At 37.7% G+C, this 26,578-nt stretch overlaps 1 protein-coding gene across 3 annotated transcripts in view; it reads left to right on the forward strand.

Moving 5' to 3' along the window:
* The window catches only part of BCHE (butyrylcholinesterase), a 116,890-nt gene that overhangs the window by 85,169 nt on the left and 5,143 nt on the right, over positions 1–26,578 (forward strand). For all 3 annotated transcript variants that reach the window (XM_081955360.1, XM_081955359.1, XM_081955358.1), the window contains exon 3: positions 23,691–23,857. In XM_081955360.1, coding sequence (XP_081811486.1) covers positions 23,691–23,857 — 167 coding nt within the window. The remainder of the gene's footprint in view (positions 1–23,690; positions 23,858–26,578) is intronic.

Genomic DNA, 26,578 nt, shown 5'->3' on the forward strand with positions numbered 1-26,578 from the left:
GCATTAGTACATGTATTACTCCATGTTTGCATGTGATACTTCATTTGTGCAAATATGACCACTTTTACTTTTTTTGACATTGTCCGACATGATTTCCCCTCTGACAACTTATTTATTCTTTAGCCTATTATTTAATTGGTATGGTTTGATTGACTTGACCTGTTTAACCATATATTGTATAATAAATCTGACTTTGCTTAGCATATTATATCATAAATCATGATTTATAAATTTAATCAATTAAGACCACACAGCTTACTGAAATGGAGGTGTGGTTATTGTAATCATGGCTAATTTGCTTAGCTTCCCCAACATTACCTCCGTTATTCACTGCAGTGCTATATCTTTCGGCACCATTTATAATTTGGGGATGCTGCTTTGTTTTCCTTTCATTTGTGCTATTTTGTGGTAATTTGTACTTCATCCTGGCTAAAGCATCTATTCCTCAGTGCTTCAAGTACCTGTGCTTATAGCTAACTACTGGGATATTCAAAGCAGATAGCATTAATTTCAGTGAACTACACAGTTTTTATATTTATTTAGTTATATTTTTAAGTCTGCCTATTGTTTTACACCATCCCATGAAACATGACTCTCATGTAAAATTTAAAAAAGCTCATACAATGAACAATGTTTCTTTTTAAAAAAAACCTCCAGAATGAAATTCCACATTAATATTATTATTAAAAGTGTAGGAAGGAGTATTAGATGTGACAAACAATGTAGCTATTTCATTAAATCAGTTGTGGCTCCTTCTCTCTGGAACATCATTCCCCCAGAGATTAGAATAATACAATACAATACAATACAATAGTAGAGTTGGAAGGGACCTTGGAGGTCTTCTAGTCCAACCCCCTGCCTAGGCAGGAAACCCTATACCGTTCCAGACAAATGGCTATCCAACATCTTCTTAAAGTCTTCCAGTGTTGGGGCATTCACAACTTCTGGAGGCGAGCTGTTCCACTGATTTATTGTTCTAACTGTCAGGAAGTTTCTCCTCAGTTCTAAGTTGCTTCTCTCCTTGATTAGTTTCCACCCATTGCTTCTTGTTCTACCCTCAGGTGCCTTGGAGAATAGTTTGACTCCCTCTTCTTTGGGGCAATCCCTGAGATATTGGAACACTGCTATCATGGTCCTCACTGTAATAGTCTTCCAGAAGCCGCTGAAGACCTGGTTCTGCTAGAGGGTCTGGGGAACCCAGAGTGGGATGGAGCCCATTAAATGGCTCATGTGATCTGTTGTGGCTGGTGGTGGGGAGGTGGGAATGATTTTATAATATTTATCTGATTCTTTTATTAGTTTTATTGTTTTTTTAATGTGGTTTTAAATTATGTAAGCTGCCTTGAGTTGCCATGGGCAAATAGGTGGCAATATAAACTTAATAAAGTAATATGATAAATCGCAAATTTCTTGAAACCCCACAGATGAATCTTTTCTGCCAGTACATCAACCTTCAAGAACATCATCGACCCTGAGATGAGACTGGTCCCATCCTTATTTTACTTCCATAAGTCCCTGAAAACCAAGCCCTTATCACAGTCAGGTTTTGTGGGACTTTTGGAAGGATATCAAAGATGATGTCAGTGTCACCTCAGGGGCAATAATATTCCCGAAGGTGAATTTTAAAATAAAATCTGGAGAGACAACTCATTATGCCAAATTACACATCAACAGGCCTTGATAGTAAGACTGACTTCAGAAATAATCTGAGCATTCATAAATTGTAAGTGTCCTGAATTCCTAATTTTATTTATTATTATAATCCTGTGGTCATCACCCCCATAAATCGTATCATTTGCTAATTTGAGGAAATCAAAAACTAATACAACTTTTTTTCATTGGCAGAAAAGGTACATTTCCTGGGTGCTACAAAGTGTAGCTCCTTAGCAGAAGGGACCTGTAGCATATCTCATATGCCACAATTTCACATTGTTTTACAAGCTAAAATTCTTCTTCCTTTACAAGGAAGATGAATTAAGGACAAATAATGGACTAAGGACAAAGAGATTAATGAGCAACAGCTTCCATATTTCCAAGTGAAACAGCCCTAGATAAGTTTATTACACAAAGTAGTTATGAATGGTACCCATAATTGTAGAATAAAATATTTCTATCCTCTGCCTTTTATTTTAAACTTATCAATATGAAACCTCTAGAGAGACATGGCTTGCGTGCATGAATTAAATATAAAGTGATACAGATCTGCACAGGGAATCCTTGATATATGAAATATACATGAAACCGCTGGGCGAGATCATCCGTGGCTTTGGGGTGGGATACCATCTGTATGCTGATGATACTCAGCTATACATTTCCACCCCGAACCACCCGAATGAGGCCGTTGAAATGATGTCCCGGTGTTTAGAGGCCGTACGGGTCTGGATGGATGGCAACCGACTAAAACTCAACCCTTCCAAGACGGAGTGGCTGTGGCTTCCGGCCTCCCGGTTCAACCAGTTGCTTCCATCTCTGGCCATTGGGGGCGTTCAACTGGCCCCCATGGAACAGGTGCGCAATTTGGGCATCCTCCTAGATGCCCGGCTGTCCATGGATGACCATGTAACAGCCGTGGCAAGGAGGGCGTTCCATCAGGTTCGCCTGATGTGCCAATTGCGCCCCTTATTGGACCGGGATGCCCTACGCACAGTCACCCATGCGCTAGTGACGTCTCGCCTGGACTACTGCAATGCTCTCTACATAGGGCTTCCCTTGAGATGCACTCGGAGACTGCAGTTGGTCCAGAACGCGGCCGCGCGGGTGATTATGGGGAGGACTAGGTACTCCCCTGTAACACCTCTCCTGCGCGAGCTGCACTGGCTTCCTGTGGTCTATCGGGTGCGTTTCAAGGTTTTGATTATGATCTTTAAAGCGCTTCATGGCACAGGGCCTAGTTACATGCAGGATCGCATCCTGCCCCATACATCCCTACGACCAATCCGCTCACACAGAGAGGGACTTCTCCGGGTGCCGTCCGCTAAACAGTGTCGGGGGGCGACACCCAGGAGCAGAGCCTTTTCTGTGATGGGCCCAGCCCTGTGGAATGACCTCCCCCGTGACATCAGGATTACTTCCGATCTCCGCTCCTTCCGTGTACAGCTGAAGACCCACCTCTTTCAATTATCTGGCCTGGCTCAACCATAATTTTTTTCTTACTCCTCCTGACAGTTCTTTTAAATTTTTTAAATTTTAAATTTTAAATTGTGTTTTTACAATTGGGGCATTTTAATGGTGATTTTTAACTGTCTAATGTGATGTAATTTGTTACCTCCTCCGTGCATGTATGTCTTTGTATATATGTATGTTTATGTGTTTGTACATGTGTTTTATGTTTTATATGCTCTATTGTACGCCGCCCCGAGTCCTGTTTGGAAAGGGAGTGGCTAATAAATTTAAATTTATTATTATTATTATTATTTGATGAAATGATAAATGATTAGATGAAACAGAGAAATGTTCTGAATTTTAAAACAAAATCTGGAGAGGCAACTCATTATGCCAAATCACACATCAACAGGCCTTGATAATGAGAGTAAAACTGACTTCAGAAATAATCTGAGCATTCATAAATTGTAAGTGTCCTGAGTTCCTAATTTTATTCATTAAAAATGCTTACTTTAATCCTGTGGTCATCACCCCCATAAATAGTATCATCTGCTAATTTGAGGAAATCAAAAATTAATACAACTTTTTCTCATTTCTCATTTGATTTTTTTCATAAAGCCAATGGGCTGGATTACATAAGAGGCCCCATTGAAATAACTGGGGGGGGGAGGGGGAGAGATGCAACTAACACCCAGTAATATTAATGGATGTAGGTGCAAGTAATGGGACACATGTGCATGTCCTATGGAAGTAAATGTATTTAGTTATTAAATTATTATGTTGTCCATCTAAGTCCATGAAGAAGCTCTGGATGTCTTGAGCATAAGTAAACATAAACATATTGAATATGTTTCCATGATTAAGATTTTGGTAGCATTATTATGCATTCTGAGTGAAACTATTGAATCAACAGACAAAAAATCAGGACTCAAATTCAAAGCTTTTCCAACTTTTCTTATACTTTACTTTGTTTTAACTCTGGATTACTAAGAGGTTAGGCTTACTTATGGTCTAATGCCAGCTGTCAAGAAATAATGTATACAACAGAAGAAGAAATGATATGAAAGTAAAACAATTAATAGGATTAAAATATACAAAGATGTAGAAAAAGTGATCATTTTTGTCTCATGACATGGAAGTATTAAACAAATGTAAATGTTTTTTTTAATGAAAATCCTAAGACTGATCAGCAATAACATTTGCACAGAATTTGGCTATCTTTCAAGATAATTTGTGCAGGAACATCTGCCATCAGGGTGTGAACTTTCTCCTTATCAGAACATCTAAGATGAGTTAGCAGCAAAGTGTTTATTAAATCAGACTGCCAAGACATGTAAAAACAACAGAGCAATAAGAATACATCATTGCCCTTAACATATGAAGATAATTAATCCTTTGATAGGATGGTGTTGTATCTTCCACCAACTAACTTAGATGGCAAACAACAATCTCAACACGGAAAAGGCTGTCCAACACAGCATGTATAAGATGACAATTAGCTAGTTAACAGGGATACGTGGTCTTCCATACAGCTTCTCCCCAGGTGAGATGAGAGATTGTCCTCCAATTTTTCTGAAGATTAGAAATTTCAATTCCAAGTTGGCTCTCTTGAACTTAAATGAAACCAAATATTGAATTTAAGGAAATCTGATCTAATAACACCCAAGATGATGAAAACTATCCACAAGAATAGAGCAAGACAGAGATCTCATTAAAGATCAGTTATGACAAAAGAGAAAGGTGACATAGCCCCAAATGTACCCCTAGAGAACAACTTCCAAAGAGTAAGATAAATAGTTTGATTTCAAAAGAACTTTCAATAAAGATTAAAAAAAAAAAGCAAGGGGGGGGAATTGGACCATTTTAAGAAGTCTTGTATCTTTGTAATACAACTCTGGAAACTGTAAAGGGAAAGGCTAATCACTTTACCTGTATATATGTTTATAACACCAGGTGCATAAGTAATACCTTTGCTGTACGGAAAAAGACAAAATTGAATTGTGGTTTTATGGCCCAATGAATGGAAGCTATTATTTATTCCCTCCAGGTAGCGAACAACTGAAATATTATTCCCAGGACTTTAGTTTGTTCTACAGAGATTTTATTTCTTTTTCAGCAATAGATGCAGCTATTAAGCCTTTTGAGAAAGCCACTATCTTTGTCACAGAATAACTGACAATGAGTCCTTCCATTCTATAAGATAAAGAAGGGAATTGAAGACTTCACCCCAAGTGTACTTGCATTGTGGAGAGGATTATAGTGTCATCAGCATAAAGAGGTACTAAGGTGGAATTATTGGCCATTTAGGAGGATAGAATGGATTGATTTTCAAAGTTTGGACTACATTTTGAGTATATAAAGTTAATAATATAAAAGTTTAAAACAAACAAATCTAATATACAACTTTATTTCACTCCTTTTGGGATGGAGATTGGCATGGAAAGATATTCAGGGTTATATATAGCTAGCATGAAGGTATTTTATCACAATTTCATGATCAAAAGTTGGAGTGTTCAATCAATAGAAGAAGCTGCCAGCTTTATCCAAAGCCTGTCTCTGTGAATTAAACTGAATCCTGACTTTAAATCAATAAAGGCAGTATATAGAACATCTCTTGGACAATTAGAATATTTTTTCCCAGTAAACAGTATACTATTATGAAGTGGTGAGATATGAATTTCCCTGGATTAAATGCAATTTGATTCTCAGTCAAAATCTTATCTTCAGTCAAGTAGACTGTTTCCAATAAAGACAGCTTATGTAAAGTTTGCTAATTTTACTTAGAAAACTGATGTAAAAAAATTCTCCCATAGGTTGATAGCTCCTCCTGCTTCATATTTGATATGATCAAGTTTTGAATCTCTTTTCAGTTAGAATGACTGGAGAAAGTCTGTTCTGATCATAATCTAAATGACCTAACCCCAAAAGACAATAACAAGTTAAGAGTTATCTTGTATTGTTCAGTTACACAAGGAATTATATAAGTTGGCATTGAAGCTTCTAAGAGAGAAAGAAAAATCTATTTGGCTGAATTTGAAATGTCATGTATGGGAAAAATTAAAATTGCCAAATGCATAATTAACACAAAGATAGAATAAAAAAAGAGGAGAAAGTAAAGAAGAGGAAAGATGAAATAAATGCAAAGTATTTTTTCTAACGTGACAAAAAATGATCATCTCAGAGAAATTTTATCTTTTTTTTTGCCAAATTGACTAAATTAGTGGGCCAAAGGAATGCCCTGGATGTAATGTTCCAAGAGTTCTGTAAGACTTTTAACAAAGTTGGATAAAGTCTCATTATTGGAAATATTGAACAATAGAGGATGGCTGAGGCTGAGTCCATGACCAGATGAATTGATAGATAATTGACTTAAAGATAGGTTCTAGATACAAAAGAAATCTTGATAAATTTGAAATTAGGCCCTATCCTAATTTCAGAAGGACAGAAAGAGGGAGTAGTGACCTTCCTCCCATATTTAGGCATACCAGGGGTTGTAACACAAATACATACCTATTTCCCTGACTCAACTGATAAGGAGGCGAGCCTGTGGCTTAGTGGCTAAGACTCCTGCCTAAGATATAATACAGCCCAGGTTCAAATCCCAGTAAGGGTATGGCTAGCTGATGAGAGCTAATTAGCTCGAACTAGATCTATACTAGTCTCCCTTTATTTATTTATCAGTACAAATACAACACAAATATAAAAAGGCAACATTAAAAATAAAAATATGGTTTTCTGCCTGCATGGTCTTCTGTGATGAGCCGAAGGACAGAAAGAGGGAGTAGGTATACCAGGGGTTGTAACACAAATACACAGACAGACAGACAGACAGACAGACAGACAGACAGACAGACAGACAGACAGACAGACAGACAGACAGACATACATACATACATACATACATACATACATACATACATACATACATACATACATATATATATATATATATATATATATATATATATATATATATATGATGTTTGTCCATTGTGTTCGAAGAGGACCTTAACATCTAACCAGTTGTGGGCTGTCCAGCGTGTGTCCACAGCAGTGGTGGGTTATAGGCGGTATGCCCTCTTACGGGTGTACTGGAGCATGCCCAGAGCACCAGATACCATTACGGTACAGTGCTCTGGAGGGCCCACCCACCCACCTGAGCTCCTTACCAATCTTTTAAGTCTTTGGTGCTTCCGAGCAGGCGCACGGAGGCTCGTGGAGGCACTACGATGCATGTGCACGCTGAGCGCATCCATGTGGACGCCACTGGTCCCGTTCCAACCGTACTGGTTGGACGGGATCCAGAACCCACCACTGGTCCACAGGTGGCTGTTAAGGCCTATACAGGCCCTATGTGTAGGCACCATTGTTACAGCATTTGCAGCTCTGGCTTTCTGAAATGCTTGCTTCTTTTGTGCTATGGTTGTTCTTCTCTTTTCAAATGTCTGGAAGCCTTGGTGAATCAATTTGTGCCAAAGTATAACCATTAAAGTCATCTCCCTTACTCGCTGTTGTCACTATCAGGGCACAGATCTATTCTTCATGATACCCAAGGGTGGGACATGATCCAGTAGGTGGAAACTTTGTACAATCAAACTTGAAAAAGATGGCATTTCCTGATTGTGAGCACTATTAAGCAGGGGAGGAGCCTGTTTCCTGGAGTCATAGATGCTCAATAATCGGGAGTTTTCAAACAAACATTCAACCTCTCATTTGACGGGGTTGATTTGAGGAATTATTATTTAATTTTTAGGCTACCCACCTCACTATCCAAATAAATTCTTGAAGACTTACAATATATAGTCCTGCTTTAGACAGGGTTTGAACTAGAAGATCTCCCAGATCTATTATTCTATGTGTGCACAATGATGAATGAAAAAAACTCTGCAGAACTCTTAGTGAACTTTTGCTTAAGGGGGTAGCTTACTACTAGCTGCCAGACATCCAGTGTTTCTAAGGCCTTGGGGTTAGATTATTCTGTTTCCTTGACAAGCACTCTTTTACTAAAAGCTGAGAATGTCAGCCTCCTAACTATATTTATTCTTAGCTTGAATAAGATACAGAAGAATGGAAGCTTTATTGCAGACATTCATCCAATGTTCAGTATGTCCAAATCCTGTCAGTATCTTGGGAAGTATTCTTTCATTAGAATGCTAGACACATCAAGCTCTTTCCAATCCAGCAGTTATGAATTAAGGGAACAAAAAAGAGAAACATCTTTTTATGTTGGTGGCTCAACTCTTAAGTCCCCTCAAAAGTGAAATTCCTATCAATGTTGCAAAGTTAGAAGCACTTTGTTCTACAGTTAAAATTTAACAGAGGCTCAGCAAATAGCTGCATATCAGCCTTTAGAAAAGTTGGGAAGAACTGTTTTGACATTAGGGTGCTATGCCAGTGTAAAGGGGAATAGAATAAGTAATATGGTGACCTCATTGTCTGGTCAAATGAACCAATTATGCATTAGAAATGATGGGCTTGTAGTATATTGTCAACACATCCTTTCTGCTGAAGACCTAGGGAGAACAATTGTAGCAATACCTGAAAATGTCAACTCTGTTTTAAGATTTCTCTCCCAGCTCCACTCCTCATAGAATAGAATAGAATAGAATTATTTATTGGCCAAGTGTGATTGGAGACATAAGGAATTTGTCTTTGGTGCATATACTCTCAGTGTACATAAAAAGATAAGATACATTTGTCAAGAATCATAAGGTACAACACTTAATGATAGTCATGGGGTACAAATAAGCAATAAGGAAACAATATCAATAGCAATAGCAATTGTAAGGATGCAAGCATCAAAGTTACAGTCCTGCCGTCATAAGTAGGAAGAAATGGGTGATGGGAATGATGAGAAGATTAATAGTAATAGTAAGGCAGTCTTAGTGAATAGTTTGATAGTGTTGAAGGAATTATTTGATTAGCAGAATGATGGCATTTAGGAAAAAAACTGTTCTTGTGTCTAGTTGTCTTGGTGTTCAGTGCTCTATAGTGTTGTTTTGAGGATAGGAGTTGGATGCCCATCACACATATGCAATTTTCAGCAATGGTCATGGGAGTGGAGAGCAGAGTTTACAGTGAGCATGAAGAAGGCAGCCTATTATTTCAGTGCTGTTTTCAAACACCTTTTTAAGCTCTACTATAAATACCCTGTTTTTATTTCATACTTAATAAAAATCTAGATTCTGTATAAATCCCGCAGAGACAGAATTTTTCTGATCCTTCTACCCCCTGCAAAAATATATTCTTAATCATGCAAGAATTCAGCTGATATAAATATTATTTACAAGAAAATGTGTACCTGCAGGTCATGACACTATGCTTATTTTGGAAGGCATTGGTAAAATTATGGTACTCACGCTTAGATATCATCAGAAAGAAGTTCCCCAAACAATCAGGCCCTGTACATGAAGACTTTTGTAGCACTTATGACAGTCAACCACTTGGACTGTACCCAGAAATCAATTGCTCTGACATTGTCTTCAGCAATGTAGAGGACCTAGAGAAGAAATTTTGGTAAAATTCTTCATTAAAAGTAGTTATTTTCAAAAATGTCTGCATGGTCATATATAATAACAGATAAGAAAAAGAACAAAGACATCATAGGTTTCAGCTGGAAAAAGGGCATATTCTAGAGTATTGAACACCTTATTACTATGGGCTACTCCCCTCCAAAACTAACTTTGTACTGGCTACTTCTTGTAGAGTCACATAAAATAATCTTTACCCCTTATAAGACAATTTTCACTACAATGACAAACCTCCTTCGCTGCATAGAAGCAAGTTGGATCACTCATTCATGGCATTATAACTATCAAGCCTGTTTCATAATGCTTGTGTTCAATATGTAGATATCAGGAATCTTCTGATTGTAATCATCTCATGTGAAAGACAGTGCCAAAAGGCAATCAAAGGGTTGTGATACTTTTTGGAAATACAGCTTACCCATCCGTTTTTAACATCAATTAGACAGGCATTTGTTAGAGGCAGGACCTTCCTTCTATATATTTGTTTTGCGTCTCAAAAGATCAGGAAAGTTTCAGTTATTTAAAAGTAAATGAAACTGTTGTATAATATGGAACCCTAAGTTTAAGTAAGCAGTGTTGAGCATGAAATTGGCTTATCTGCAGATATCATGGGAACAGAAAGACATATTGATTCTGGAGTGGCACAAACCATATTTGTCGTGGAGGCCTATATTTGAGAACCAAACCTAAGCCTCAATTCTTAAAGCTGATTTACTGGACAACCACACATTCCACTTTATCAGTTTGGATGAGTTTTAGAGCTATGGTTTATCGGAAACCAAGTGTTATATATGTTAAGGGTAACTGTCCACAAGTATTGACTTTTGGTCCACTGCAAATCATATTTTTTAAAAAGACCTATTGGGTGAAGTTATTTTCAGTAGTCTTCATAATTTGTTCATAAAGAATAGTTGCATTTGGGCCTCTCGGTGTTACTATCTGCACCAGAATCAAAAGCAATGGTTACTGATGACTGCTGGAATTAATCAATTGCAGTGGGTTGAGAAATGGGATAACTATAAATACAGCTAAGAGATGACAGCAGCTGGAACTTTTCAAAAGCATTGAACTTAGGTTTCTCTTCTACATAAAAAAGCATAGTTTTTAGGAGAAATCACAGGAAAAAAAATCACTTAAGAATCTTGAAGATTGTATAGTAAAGGATGTATATCTGTGCAGGTATCTGATCTATATCAGATACCTGCACAGATTACCTGCACAGATACAAGTGTAAGAGTTCTGGCTTGACCCCAGAAAGATAATATTTTTTTTGAAAAGGCTCAAATATGTTAAACATTAAAAAATCACTCTTTCTTTTAAATGATGCAGGTAAAATTTTATTTTGTTCATTGACCAAAATCAAAACAAAATCCACAATCAATAGAATCAACAACACAAAACTCTCCCCTAACAAGAATTATTAGCAACCATTTGTGGATAAAGTTTATGCATAATAAATTTAGAAATAAATAGAAACATAAATTTATTCCTAATATTTAACAGATAGTGCTGATAAAAGATGTGCCTGGAAATTTAAATAAAGGGGGGGGGGGTGTGATCAAATTGTGGTGAGTATCCCTGTAGAATTGGCAATAAAGAACATGGGTAGTGATTTCTATGTCACTCATATCACAGGGACTTCACGTAGGGTGTTTCTATATTTCCTCTGCACGACAGCTGTTGGGAGAGCATTAAACATAACTTCACCTTGCAATGAACAAGGACATATGTTTGATTTCGCAGTCACTAAGATTGTTGGCAGAGCAGGTACAAATATAGCCAGGGATATGATTGTGTCAAGGTTTGTTGCAGTCTCTCAGTTTAATTACAATTCAGTCTTTCTATGTGCTGTGGGCACATAATCTGTCAGAGTTTGTTGCAGCAATCAAATCCAGAAAGCACACACATATAACTGATTCAGTAGGATTCAATAACTTCTTTATATACATAATAACACATGAGACATATATACAATACCAAGCGTGGTTCTTGCAACATGGTAGAGAGAAGATATAAGGTTTCAGTTTCAGTTTAGCAGCAGACTAATTTAAGTTCTCAGCACAGAAACAGAGCTACAGAGCTAAGCCAGGCCCAGGCTCCCAAATGTTTCAATTCCCATTGGCTGACCTTGTTGCTATACCCTATTCCAGTTCATGAATATACTCTGAGAGATTGAAGCCTGGCAAAAGGGTCCCTTGTCAGTCAACAGGAAGTGCTGATTTACCACCAGCTTATCAGGTACTTAAAAGCCCAGGATTTGGCAGCACACAGAAACAACAGTTAATGACTTAATAGCTGGCAATCACTACCCCGATCAAAAAATAAAAACCACACATAACCAGGCACTACATAAATTTTACACATAGAATAGTCCAAAGCACACATTCTTGTAGACAGAAATTCCAGCAATAGTTCAAAAGCTTGGAAGACTAAACCTCCAAGCTCAACCCCTCCAAGACGGAGTGGCTGTGGCTTCCGGCCCCCCGGTTCAACCAGTTGCTTCCATCTCTGGCCATCGGGGGCGAGCAACTGGCCCCCATGGATCGGGCGCACAATTTGGGCGTCCTCCTGGATGCCCGGCTGTCCATGGATGACCATGTAACAGCCGTGGCAAGGGGGGCGTTCCACCAGGTCCGCCTGGTGCGCCAATTGCGCCCCTTATTGGACCGGGATGCCTTGCGCACAGTCACCCATGCGCTGGTGACGTCTCGCCTGGACTACTGCAATGCTCTCTACATGGGGCTTCCCTTGAGATGCACTCGGAGACTACAGTTGGTCCAGAATGCGGCCGCGCGGGTGATTATGGGGAGGACTAGGCACTCCCATGTAACACCTCTCCTGCGCGAGCTGCACTGGCTTCCTGTGGTCTATCGGGTGCGTTTCAAGGTTTTGATTATGATCTTTAAAGCGTTCCATGGCACAGGACCTAGTTACTTGCGGGACCGCATCCTGCCCCATACATCCCTACGACCAATCCGCTCACACAGAGAGGGACTGCTCCGGGTGCCGTCCACTAAACAGTGTCGGGGGGCGACACCCAGGAGCAGGGCCTTCTCTGTGATGGGCCCAGCCCTGTGGAATGACCTCCCCCCTGATATCAGGATTACTTCCGATCTCCGCTCCTTCCGTGTAAAGCTCAAGACCCACCTCTTTCAATTATCTGGCCTGGCTCAACCGTAGTTTATCCTATTCCTCCTGACAGTCCTTTTAAATTGTATTATTATTTTGGGGTATTTTTAATGGCTAATTTTTATTATTATTAATGTAATGTATATTTAATTATCACCTCCTCCATGCATGTATGTATATGTATGTATATGTGTGTATCTACATGTTTATATGTATGTATGTATATTTTTACTGTACGCTGCCCCGAGTCCCTTGCGGAGAGGGAGCGGCTAACAAATTAAATTATCTTATCTTATCTTATCTCTGGTCTCAGTGATCAACCCAGATTGGATCCTGCAATGTTATCCTGGGACATGCGTATTTGCCTTTATCCATGATTAAACATAAAGCTTTCCTAAATTTGAGGGCTGTGATATGACATAAATATGAGGTTGGCTTAACCATGAACTTTTGTTTATTTCCAATTATATTGTGAGAAAAATCAGCAATTTCTGTTCGACCTTTCATATCTAAGCACCTTTACCTTATTATTGATCTGGTTTGATCTAAGATTAAGATAGCATCACTGGGGAAACCATAGAGGATCAGTTACTTTCAGATTGTTTTTCCCCTGGAAGATTTGTAGTTGTCTGCTAATATTAGACAATCAGTTTGCTAGGGTTGTGATGGATTTTTTTTTTTAACAAAAAATTTTATTGGTTTTTCAACATTTATAGGGAAAAGGGTAAATGGACAGGTATACAAATTATGGCAGTTGCAAAGTGTGACAGGCGCCCCTCTCTCCATACTCATAGTATACATTTATATATAATGCATTGGTATATAATTAATTACAATCAGCATATTAGTTCTATTACTAAATTCAATCAGATTAGACATTACAGTATAAAATCCAGATATAATTCCATTATCACTTTCGGTCAGTTTATAATAATATGATTTTCTTGTTTATTTTTGTGATCTGAGTCTTCTTGCTATTGCCCCATCTCCCTCCACTGGCAGAGCTCTGGCCCCTCCTGTGTCCTGCGTGTCCGCTGTAGTGTCTCGTGTTTTTTCTAGGAGTGTTCTGTTTTTTTCCATAAAGGCCTGCGCCTCTATGGGTGAATTGATTCTGATTCTTGTCTCCTCCCAGAATATCAGCATACCTTCAGGCATCAACCATCTAAACCACACCCCTTTCTGGTATAATTTATTCGCTAATTGCGAATAAGTCTTCCTTTTTTCTCTAATCTTCTTAGGGATCTGCTTCAGAATGGTTATCTCCATATCATGGTATGTCAATGCTTGCCCCCTTTGTACACCCAGAATTTCATCTCTTGTGCTTTTTCTAAGAAATTTAATGTGAACCTCCCTGGGTACATTGTGAGTTCTAGCATAAGCTGAGTTCACTCTATAAACCAGGTCTATATCCCACCCCATCTGTTGTTTTTCTTTGTGTGTATAGTCAGCCAGGATGTTTATCATGATGTCCCTTATGTTTTCCCCATCTTCTTCTATAACATTTTGAAATCTAAGGTAATAGGACATTCTCTCAAATTCTATTTTCATCTGTTGGATGTCAAGATCTTTGTTCCCTTTCTGCACAGCTTCTACCCCCCCCCTCACCTCCTCCACCCCCCCTTCCACAAGATTCAGTCTTTGTGAGTTCTTATATATTTGGGCTTGATTTTCTTTAATTTCATCTTTCATTTCCCTTAGCTGTTTCTTGATTTCCTTCTGGCCCTGTAAAATTTGTTGAAGCATTTGTTGAAAGTCCATCTCTGTAGTCTTATGTTGCATCAGTTCTGTTATCTTTGACTGTGTGGCTGGACTGGATGTTGCGGATGTTGGAGCAGAAGTGGCAAAACCAGGTTTTCCAGGAGGAGGTCTTTTGGGTGCCATCCTTTATAACGTTAGAAGTTCAGTCCAAATATGAAATAAACAGTTAGAAAAGAAGGATAGCCAGGTGAATCCGGGAGCAGAAGAACCAGGCAGAAGAGAATCTCTCCAATAAGTCTGGCAATAGAATGATGGATTTTCAACCAGTAAATAAAGATAAATACAGGAAGTTTATACAGCTTGTAATGGAATGGTTAGGGTTAGGGTTAATCCTAGGTAATATGTGTGTGTGTGTGTGTGTGTGTGTGTGTGCGTGTGTTGCATTTGTGCTGATAAATAAATAAAGGAAGACTAATATAGATCTATTTCAAGTTATTTATCTCTCATCAGCTAGCCATACCCTTACTGGGATTCGAACCTGGGCAGTTTTTACATATTAGGCAGTTGTATTAGCCTCTAATCCACAAGCTCTCCTCCCTTATCAGCAGAGCCAAGGAAATGATTAAGTGTTATGTCAAAATGTCAGGTTCGAATCCCAGTAAGGATATGGCTAGCTGATGAGAGCTAAACAGCTTGAAATAGATCTATACTAGTCTCCCTTTATTTATTTATCAGCACAAATGCAATACAAAAATGGTTTTCTGCCTAGAAGGTGGAGCTGACAGACAAAAGGGAAGCAACATGCTCCCTCCCATATTTGGGCATACCAGGTGCTTTGACATAAGTCTTAATATATACACATTATGCTAATTTCCCATATGAAGTGCAGATTTCTGATAAACTTGATTGATTCAACAACAGCTATTTAATTAATAGCAATAATGTCACAAAGGTAGTAAATACTTTTCACAAAACCAGTGATTTATAATTAAATACATATAATTATGTTATATACATATAACTATGTAGAGAGAGAGAGAGAGAGAGAGAATGATGAAAATTTTCAAGAGTCTCTTATATCCATTGTATTGTAAAGCATTTTCAGATTAATCCCATTAACTCAAATGTATTTCTGTTAAAAGAATTAAACACTTACCTGTTGACAGAAAGCATTCCTTCATGGACAAGACGCTCTCTAAATATGAATGTATGTTTTAGTATTATGCTTGCTTGAACAGCTTCTGACCTTTGAAATTTTTATAAATATTACACTGACGTGTGATTTGAGATTATTTGTGCCTCAAAATAAAGTTTAAAAAAAATTGGATTAACAATCAAATTGTATATGGAAGGTAAATACTTGCGAGATTTCATCCATAACAGCAGATTATACATGAGTATATTATACTAATATACTATTATATCTAGGATAGCCACCTACCTATCTACCTACCTTCCTTCCTTTGTCCCTTTCTCCCCCTCCCTCCTTCCCTCCCCCCTGCCTCCTCTCCTCCCCCATCTCTCAGCACATTTTTGGCCTATATTTTTTTTTGATTGATAATCACAGTTATCTGTTATTATTGTAATTTTTTTGATTGTTTTATTCTGCATTGGATTTTTGTATGTTGTCCAAAAAAAATCATTAAGTAAATAAACATGTTCAATTCAAGCTATGCAATTTCTATACCAATACATGATGAATAAAATTAGTCTATAAAGTATGCAGTACACTATATACTTAAACACTATGTGTAAGAGGAAAGTGATTGTAGGTTTCATGACACAGATAGAAAAGAATCTGAACCATATGGCAAGTTTAGAAATGTAATTTAATCTAAAATATGTATTTAAGGCTGTGGTCTTAATTGGGACAGACAAGACAAAAGCCAAGACAGAAGTAGACTATCACTCTTTTTTCCAGCTTTTACAGCCCCCCAAAATCCATTAGTGGGTAATTAGCAAGCATCAGTTATCAGTAAAGCAAAGTAGGGAAATAAGGCTGTTAAATTTTAACTCATTTATTTTATTCTAGTTAATGGATTATAACAATAGTTAACACATGTGGTCTAATCCATGAAATGGGCAGACCATAACTCTAGATAAGTCATTGTCTTATGATATATCTTGCTGTACAAACCAGTTAAGTAGAAAAATAGGAACCACCTTTGGTGGGAAGGTAATAGCATTCTGTGTGCCTTCGGCGTTTAGTCATGCTGGCCACATGACCACGGAGATGTCTTCAGACAGCGCTGAGTCTTTGGAGATGAGCACCACCCCCTAGGGTAGGGAACGACTAGCACATATGTGCAAGGGAAACTTTTTCCTTTATCTATACCTATACATACCTACCTACATACTTATATGCATGCATGCATGCATGCATGAATACACAAACACACGTGTGTGTGTGTGTGTGTGTGTATTCTCATTCTTTTCTAAAAAATGTTTAGAATCATTTTCTGCAGAGTGATATCAACCCCTATTATTAAAGAACATTCCTATCTGTAAATTTCAATTTAGAATGTCATGCTTTATTTCAAAACCAGGAGATGCTCGAATGACTTCTGACATTACTATTACTGTTCTGATTTTGAACTGAAGTTCTAGTCAGCTCTGTTTAACTCACTATTCTCAAGAGCCACAGACACACATGCAGTTAAATGGCTTTCATAAGTTAATCAATGCAGAATTAGCATAAAATGGGAAGTGGAGGAATTTAGGAATTATCATGCCAGATCAGATGAAGGGATATTTTAGATAAGTAGCTTGTGTTTATTAATTTCCAGTGGGATTCCAGTCATAAACTTGGAGCAAAGGAAGTAATTGTACCATTTATTAAACAGGTTGTAGTATATTTCATCTTCTGCTACTTGTCAGTGTACCTTCCCTTCAGAATTGGTGTATGCATGCATACTTACTAAGAGAAAGGAAAGATAAAAGTAATTCTTTCTTAATATACATAATATTGAAATCACAAATTTGCATATCATCCTTTTTCAATCTCTAACTTTCGATAAATGATTAAAATTGTCTAAAACTCTAAACTAACATAACTGAAAGCCAACATAGTCAACAGTTTAGGAGTTACTGACATTAGGTTTTAGAACAGCTGCTTATATAATTATTTTATTTCAAAATTATCCAAAAACAGTTCTAAATAATAAACCAAAGTCATACTTCTATGTATTATTATTGTCAAAGTATTAAAATTTATAATAGTAATATATTTAGAAATGCAGAACTAAATCATCAAAATAATATGATTAAAGTTCAAAATTGTTTTACTTATTAAATTAAATTTTAATTTTTGTCTTCTTTTAACATTTTTGGTTTTATAATTTGAATACTCTACTTTCTATGTTATTCTAGTTATTATAATAAAATAGTGGATGCATTTATTTGCAACTGCAAAACCATGTAATGCATTTCATTAGATCTAAAGTTTTTAAGATTATATTTTAAGAGTAAGGAAAAAAAACCTTCTGAACTCAAATATTTTCAGCTTGAAATACAATTTTAAACAGCTGTTTGAAATACTTCTGGAGTTGTTTTGAATTTGAAAGAGTGTTTCAAGCTCAAAACATTTTGATTTTGGAATATTGTGCACACGTCTATTGTATTTCCACTTCGTTTCTAAGATTGATGTCATGAAGAGCTCCTAATTATTCAGAGACTTCTTCTCCAGGCTTCAATTTATTTTTCAGTCTTGAACTACACACGAGAGACTGTCTCTAGAGAAGTCTTTGTGAGGTAAAATAATGTTGCAAGATTGACAAAGTAGTTTGAACCATCATATTATTTTCATGCCTGGAATTCAGTCGCCCTCTTCATAATTCCTTTTCAACGAAGAGAGCAACAGTAAGTATGCAATTGTTTTTCATGATTGATACTAGACTCATGAGCCTCCTGGAATTCAAGTGAAGTCATTCATTCACCATATTAGTGAGTACTACTATTCTTAGCATGGAGAAGACCATATTTTATCTTCTTGGTATTTATCTGAAAAAGTTGAGCATCCTATGAGGAAAAAGACAGACGTTGCACTCTTAATCACTGTCAAAACAAAAATGGAATGCAAAGAAATTAAACCCTAACTTTTCAGAGACATGTTTTTTTTAAAAAATCCCCAGCTTTAATAGAAGTTTCAAGTCACTTGTTTTCTGACAGGTCTTCCTAATTTCTGGGTTATTTTTCTATCTAATATATGGTTTTTAAATTATCATTATCAAGATTTCTCTGCCACTCCACTCCATCTGGGTCTGAGCAGACTACAACATAAAGATTACAAATAACCTTATCAGGACATACCCAACCTTAATACTCCCAAAGTGTTCTCTTTACTAGAGCCAAATTTCATCTCTCTGCAGAAGCTCATCAGGTTGATGGTACTTTGGGTACATGAAGACAAGCTATTTCACAGGAAGGAAGCCTCTCTTATGAAGGCTGACTACAGGATCCTTGCAGATGGAACTCCACAGGGAATGGGACCATCAGCAGGAGGATCCTGATCTTATAAGACAGAGAAATTTATTTCACAGTAGTTGGTCTGGGAGATAACCATCCCTGAGCCATGTGGAGATTTAAAGTTGGCAACGAGCATCTTGAATTGCTCTAGAGGCCAACTAGTAGCTAGATCAGCTTCAAAAACAAGGGTGAATTCTCTGAAATGTTACCTAACTCTTAGCTTGAGCATGGTTTAATCATATGATAATTTTTTTAAAAAAAAATTCTGTGATTAGCAAAGTATATCCTGCTTATGTTTACTACACAGGAAGATTCCAATGCATACATTTCCCATACAACAGACCACTAGCTGCATATTGTAGCCTTTTTGTTTGTTTCTTGTACAGTCTCAGCCAAGTAGAATAAAATATGATATTCAATAGGTTGTGAGAGGAAGACTGGGAGGCATTTTGTGCTCTGAAGGTTTCAAGGTCGTTCACATCACTTTACAGCCTCCTCTTAGCATTCTCCAGCAGTCATAAAAGCTTTTCAGGGGCTTCCAAGGGTGCATTGGAAAGAAAACCTTTGTGATGCTTCCAGTAGCTCTTTTCACAGTTCCCTTCAAAATTATACTGTGCAGGACATAATGGAGGCCTCATCACAATATAGCTGCACATATGATAGGAAAGGTTTTCATAGGGGAAGTTCATCTGAACATGGAACTTTGGTGAGAATAAGCTCTGGATGAGACAGAATTTATATGAGGCATATTTTGAGTTTTCTCCATTCCATCCCCAGCAATTTCAAATCCCCATGTTGGAAATTCAGCAAAAACGTTAAATGGAACCACAAGTAAAATTACATAGTTACTTTCCACTGTTATATCTGAATACTTGCTGTGAAGAACTGTTACAGGTGTCCTACCTGTAGCTGTAACAAAAACAACCGGTGTCTTTTGTAAAATAAACAACATCACTGGGTATTTACCAGTGTCACACTGTTTAGTTACAGCAACTTTATTCTTTTCAAATATGACAATCCAACCCTCGTATATATCAAACAATTTAGCTCATGAAAAGGCTTCTTTTCTTCAGCTGAACATGGATTTCAAATCCAATCCCTTTTTTTTATCAAGGTCTTCCAGTAGGTAAATGTAGCATTCATTAAGAACTCTGCCACTCTAGATGAGGGGGAGAAAAACCTTTGAAGTAAACATTTACAGTTCTCCAAATTTTCTTCAAATGGCCAATCTTGATCTTTTCCTTTTAGGTAGGTAAACAATCTTAAACCCTTCCTGTCCTCAGAAAGAGGTAGCTTTTCTTTGCCAGCTTTCCTGGCTCGATACCATGGACAAGGAATACCAAATTACTAAGTTCAGTTCTGCGCATTCAAGTCTTTTTATTACATTGCCCTCTCTGAATGTCATTAGATAGCATTCATAAAATTCTGCACACCACTTTCAGGAAAGCTTTTGTGGTTGTTGTTTTTAAGCCTTTATTTTGTGATTTGATCATGCACCTGCTTTCTAAAAAGTTTCCTCCAGAAAAATGGAATGCAGGTTTTAAAATGGAAGGCCTCATTTTCCTCATTTGTTTTATTTATGCACAAGAGAACTAGAAGTATCTCTTTTACATCTCGGTCACCATTCGTATGCAGTCTACTAATTCCTTCTAAACTGGAGATATCCAAGTATAACCCTGCAGTATGCATTTCAGGCATGCACTTTATTGTTGTTGCTATTATTTATTTATTAAATTTATATAAATAGAGGGATAGAATCAAGATCACGTGAAGTGTTAATACCACTTTATAATGCCTTGGTAAGGCCACACTTGGAATACTGCATTCAGTTCTGGTCGCCACGATGTAAAAAAGATGTGGAGACTCTAGAAAGAGTGCAGAGAAGAGCAACAAAGATGATTAGGGGACTGGAGACTAAAACATATGAGGAACAGTTGCAGGAACTGGGTATGTTTAGCTTAAGAGAAAGAAGGACTAGGGGAGACATGATAGCAGTGTTCCAATATCTCAGGGGTTGCCACAAAGAAGAGGGAGTCAAACTATTCTCCAAGGCACCTGAGGGTAGAACAAGAAGTAATGGGTGGAAACTAATCAAGGAGAGAAGCAACTTAGAACTGAGGAGAAATTTCCTGACAGAACAATTAATCAGTGGAACAGCTTGCCTCCAGAAGTTGTGAATGCCCCAACACTCGAAGTCTTTAAGAAGATGTTGGATAGCCATTTGTCTGAAACGGTATAGGGTTTCCTGCCTAGGCAGGTGGTTGGACTAGAAGACCTCCAAGGTGTCTTCCAACTCTACTATTGTATTGTATTGTATATACATTTCATCTTACTATCTGGCTATTATTACCACTATTGTAAAAGCAAAATACAAACATAACCTTAGTCATTTCTGGCTGTAGGGGCAGTGCTAGTCTTTGTTTCTAAACTGAAGAGCTAGAGCTGCCAAAGTCATCTCCGTGGTCATGTGGTCGGCATGACTCAACGCCGAAGGCGCATGGAGCGCTGTTACCTTCCAACCAAAGTAGTCCCTATTTTTCTACTTACATTTTTATGTGCTTTCAAAGTGCTAGATTGGCAGAAGCTGAGACAAGTAATGGGAGCTCACTCAGTTTCACAGCACTAGGGATTCGAATCGCTGAACTTCTGATCGACAAGCGTGTCTTACATTACAGACACATTACAGTGTCTTACCCACTGAGTCACCGCATCCCTTACATTACAATTAGCTGAAATTAAATAACTTAGAAATCAGAATACAGTATGGTGGGGTGGGCTCTTCTTCCTAGTCCACTAATCACTGCTAGTGTGGAATGCCCCCATTGAGGCTCCAGGCTAATTGGCAAAGCGAAAGTTACCTTGAGGTAAGATGGGCAGCCTACACATTTTATAAGTAAATGCATAGGTTTTGAAACTCTTTGAAGTTGGCCTCTTGCCCTCTTTGAAGGCCAAGAAGGGCGGGGGGGGGGGGCTAATCTCAACCTGAGGGCCACAGTGTTACAAAGGGCACTGCAGAAAATTCACTTCTCATGCCTGTCAGAATGCCTTGACTGACAGGGTCCACAACATCCCCTTCTGACAGAACAAATGGGTAGAGCAATGTTATTGGAATGAAATGCTTCTTCAGGTATGCAAAGCGTTTCCACTATGCAAAATGTGCATTATTAGGGAAAAGCAAGATCATGGGAAGCAGCCGTTTTTACTACCTATAGAAATTAACTGGATTACATTGCCAATTCCTCTTTTATGAAAAGTCTACCTGTGCACCTTCTGTGAAGATTTAGAACCTGCAAGAGAAATTAAAGCATATGCACAGATTAAGACAAAACGTGAAATTACCATAAAACAATGGTTAATTGGGCTCTTAAAATGCAGTGTCGTATTTAACCACTGGTGTCTGCCTGAAATTCTGCTTGAAGTTTCCGAGAACCTATGCAATTCAACCTTAACAATCTGTATTAGACTAAAGGGTCAGTGATTTTAATCAGTATGAAAACATCTAAAGTCCCTTCCAACTCTGTTATTCTGTTTCTGTGATCCTGCTCCTTTCTTTTTCTCTACTATCTCTTCTAAAAGAAAGTAATCCAACCCACTGCTCAAGTAGGAGCCCCTCTACCATTTCAGATAAATGGTTGTCCAGTCTCTTTTGAAAGCCTTCAAGGATAGAGCACCCATAACGTCTGAAGGCAAGCTGTTCCTTTGGTTGATTGTTCTCTCCTTGGTTAGTTTCCAGCCATTGTTTCTTGGATTGTCTTTTGGTGCTTTGGAAAATAGTTTGACTTTTTTGTCTTTGTAGGAGACCTCAAATATTGGAACACTGTTTTCATGTCTTCCCTAATCCTTCCTTTTATTAGACTAGACATACCCAATTTCTGTAACTGTTCTTCATAACATTTTCCTTATCAACTTTTCTCTCACAATTCCTATCCACCCTGATTTATTCCATTATTCTACTGTAAAGGTCAAGGCATAATAAGTGATCTTTAATGTATAAACTTGCATTAATAAAATTCCCTTAGGAAATTTTGTTTATTTATAGCAATACTTCTTTCCCACATTATCTACTTTCAACAGGTAAAAGATGCTTACTTCCATTATGAAACTTTAAAAAAACATACTTTAATCAGTATATTTATTAATCATTTTATTTACATCACTGCACAGTTACAGAAATTTCTGCCTAAAAGAAAACAAAACAATGTAATATCATTTGCATATGTGAATGAGACATTAGCAATCTTATTAAGCTTTTAGTGGATTTGTTTTTGTTATTGTTATCCAAGACTGCTTTTTACTCCTGATAATTTGGGTTTATCTTCATAACTGATAACTTGATTACTTAATGACATATAATGCATCTTAAGAAGAATCCAATTCATTCCAAATGCATATTGCTATTACTATTAGTGTTAGCATTAGTACTTAGACTTATATACCTCTACGTAGTGCTTTACAATGTCAGCATATTGCTCCCAATAATCTGGGTCCTCATTTTCCCGACCTCAGAAGGATGGAAGGCAAGTCAACCTTGAGCATTGTCAGGATTGAACTCCAGACTGTGGGCACAGTTAACCTGCAGTACTGCATTCTAACCATTGTGCCACCATGACCCTGGAAATGTTGATATTTATGTCTGACACCTTTTAGAATTATAGAATTATTCCCATGGAAATTTTCTGAGGTTTGGAATGATCAACAGGATTTTTTTAATGGTTGATATGCCCAGCTAATTTCCCCTGAGGATTCTAATGCTTTTCTTTAATCTTACAGAACACCCAATGGAAATCAGATTAATGGGACAAGATGGCCAGTGTTCACAACCACTGAACAAACCTACTTAGCATTAAGCACAAATCCTACAAAGATTCAAACAAAATTGCGGGCTCAGACATGCCGATTCTGGAACATCCTTTTTCCTAAAGTCCGGGATATGAAAGGTAATTTTGCTGCTAAATATATTTGTATTTAGCAAATTGGTTAAGTCAAGTTCATCTTGCTACTACTACATTTTAATATCAATTTTAAGACTTTGTGTGTAAATAATTATTTTTGTAAAATCAAATACAGAGTTTATTCTATAAAAGATAATATTCACTAAAACAGATCTCCATTAATTTTAGATAGGCTCCCCCAACTCTACCCACCCCAACCAATCCTATTTTGTATGCTTGAATTATTTTGCATACAATGAGGAATATCTTTGAATGGTATGGTCTGGATAGTGCTTCCACTAGCATATAGCAACTCAATGTTGCTCAAACTCAGTGACTTCAAAATGTGTGGAGACCAACTTCCAGAATTTCTCAGCCAGCGTGTTCCAGTTCTAACATTTTGGGAGTTGGAGTCCAAACATCTTAAAGTAACTAAGGTTGAGAAATGCTCAGTAATTAATGTAAACAATGTTTGATCAACAATTTCTGGATAGCTGCACATTTCCTACCACAGCTTTGAAAAAATGAAAGATGGTTGATTTCCTAGAAACCTATAGTCATGGTGGCGATCACTAGAATCAAGATCCCATGTTTCTTTCTTTATTTGTTTGTTTGTTTATTTATTCATAAAATATATTGGCTGCCTCTGGGCGGCTTACAGTTACATACACAATTAAAACATAAAAAGCTAAAATCAGAGATTAAAGCCAAGGATACATGGGGAGCCTGGGGGTAGAGTGGGGGACTATGGGAATCTGTTATTACTCAATCAATCGCCTCCATTGCACTGTTCCCCATTGGGTCCCCAAGCAGACAAAGCCACGTCTTTAGGCCCTTACAAAAAGATAGAAGGGTTGGGAGTCACCTCACATTGGGGGACAAGATGTTCCAGAGGGCAGGAGTAACAGCAGAGAAAGCCTTTCTCCTGGACCCCGGCACTAGACTAGACTTGCAAGATGCCTCCTCTGCTTGCAGAAGTGGTACAGATGAATCCAAGTGGAGTGAGACAATCCCTCAAGTAAACTGGACTCATGTCAGATCCCATATGCAGACCACTGTATCATTTGATTTCTATGAGTACTCTTCAGGGGTGGGGTTCAATTTTTTACTACCAGTTTTGTGAGTGTGGCTTGGCAGACATGGCTTAGCGGGGGTCATGTGACTGAGTGGGCATGGCCAACTTGGGACGAGAGAGCATTGAGGGGGTGGGCAGGGCGAGCAAGCATCGAAGCGGATGGGGCAATCAAGCGTCGAGTGACTGGGATGAGCGAGCAGCAACCCGGCGATGAGGTGGGCAGGGGCAGGGCCAGCCAGAGGTCATCAGTTCAGCGAACCAGGTCACATTTCCCCTACTGGTTCACCCAAACTGGTGCAAACCAGCTGAATACCACCTCTGGTACTCTTTCATAACACAAAATCATAAAAATATAACTGTGTTAGATGGCAGACACTTTTCTGTAGACTAATGATGCTATCTGAATTCAAGCTGAAGCTTAGAATTCCACACCATCATTTAAGATACCCAAATACAGGGAATATCAAGAGAAATAGATTGGCTGAAAGAGCGGGCTGTGTTTTATATAGAAATTACTGTTGTTATAATAAAGCTTTAAGGATTCAGAACTATGACGTAGTGGTACAAAAAAAAAAAGCAAAGCAAGCAACTATGCTCATGTAAAGATTATAACAGTAATATAAAAATAGCAGCAGCACAAAAGAGAATAAGATGGTGGAATGGATTTAGTTATAATTAGACACGCCGAAAAGAATGGGGCTCCATGTTAGTTAAGGTTTCTTAAGTTCCAGTGATTTTGTTTGGTCTACCTTTAGCATAATTAGATCTAAATTTGACCCATTATTTCTAAAATCACATTTGTACAAGCACTGTGCAAAGCTTCAAATCCCTTTAAAGCTGCTTTGCAAAGCAATATAGTTTAATAAAATTGTATGAACCAATGACTGAGATAGAATACTAAAAATAATTCAAGGGCACCTTGAAGTGTGGTAGTCATGTGCACGGTGGATTCAGCAGAATTCTCATTCCTCCTATTTATTTCTTTAAAAAAAAAATCTAAGTGGAAAGTGACCTCTTATGTTTAGGCCATTTATTCTGTCAAGAGCATGATAACCCCATAGTACTTTCAGATTGTAGCTTATATAAAATATATCCCTAGTTATAGTTCCATTAGAATTGGAGATTTGTCCTTGCATTATTTAATTACCACATTGCCCAAGGTATGTGTGAATGTCCTGCCTAAATTGCAAGAATTTATTCTTTCAATAAATTCCAAGAAAAATCATATGACAACAGTCCTTCAACTTGACGTCTTTGTTTTCAACAATGATGCTATTATTAATTTTAAGGAGATGTTTTGCTTTCAGAGTAGAGTAGAATACAGTAGAGTACAGTAGGGTATGGTAAGGTAGGGTAGGGAAGAGAAGGGAAGGGAAGGGTAGGATAGGATAGGACCGGACAGGACAGGACAGATAGAATAGAATAGTTTATTGGCCAAGTGTGATTGGGGACACACAAGGAATTTGCCTCCAGTGCATAAGTTCTCAGTGTACATAGAAACAACAAATTGATATAATCATAACATATAAATAGGAAAAGGTAGGAGAAAAGATGAGAAGGATATAGTAATACAGCCATACTGTACAGGTAAATATCTTTAGACATAAAACAGTACTGTGGTAATTAGGTGTTCAGCAGAGGGATGGCATGAG

The sequence above is a fragment of the Natrix helvetica genome (genome assembly GCF_964273705.1).
Source record: "Natrix helvetica genome assembly, chromosome: 5".
In the NCBI taxonomy this organism is placed as follows: domain Eukaryota; kingdom Metazoa; phylum Chordata; class Lepidosauria; order Squamata; family Natricidae; genus Natrix; species Natrix helvetica.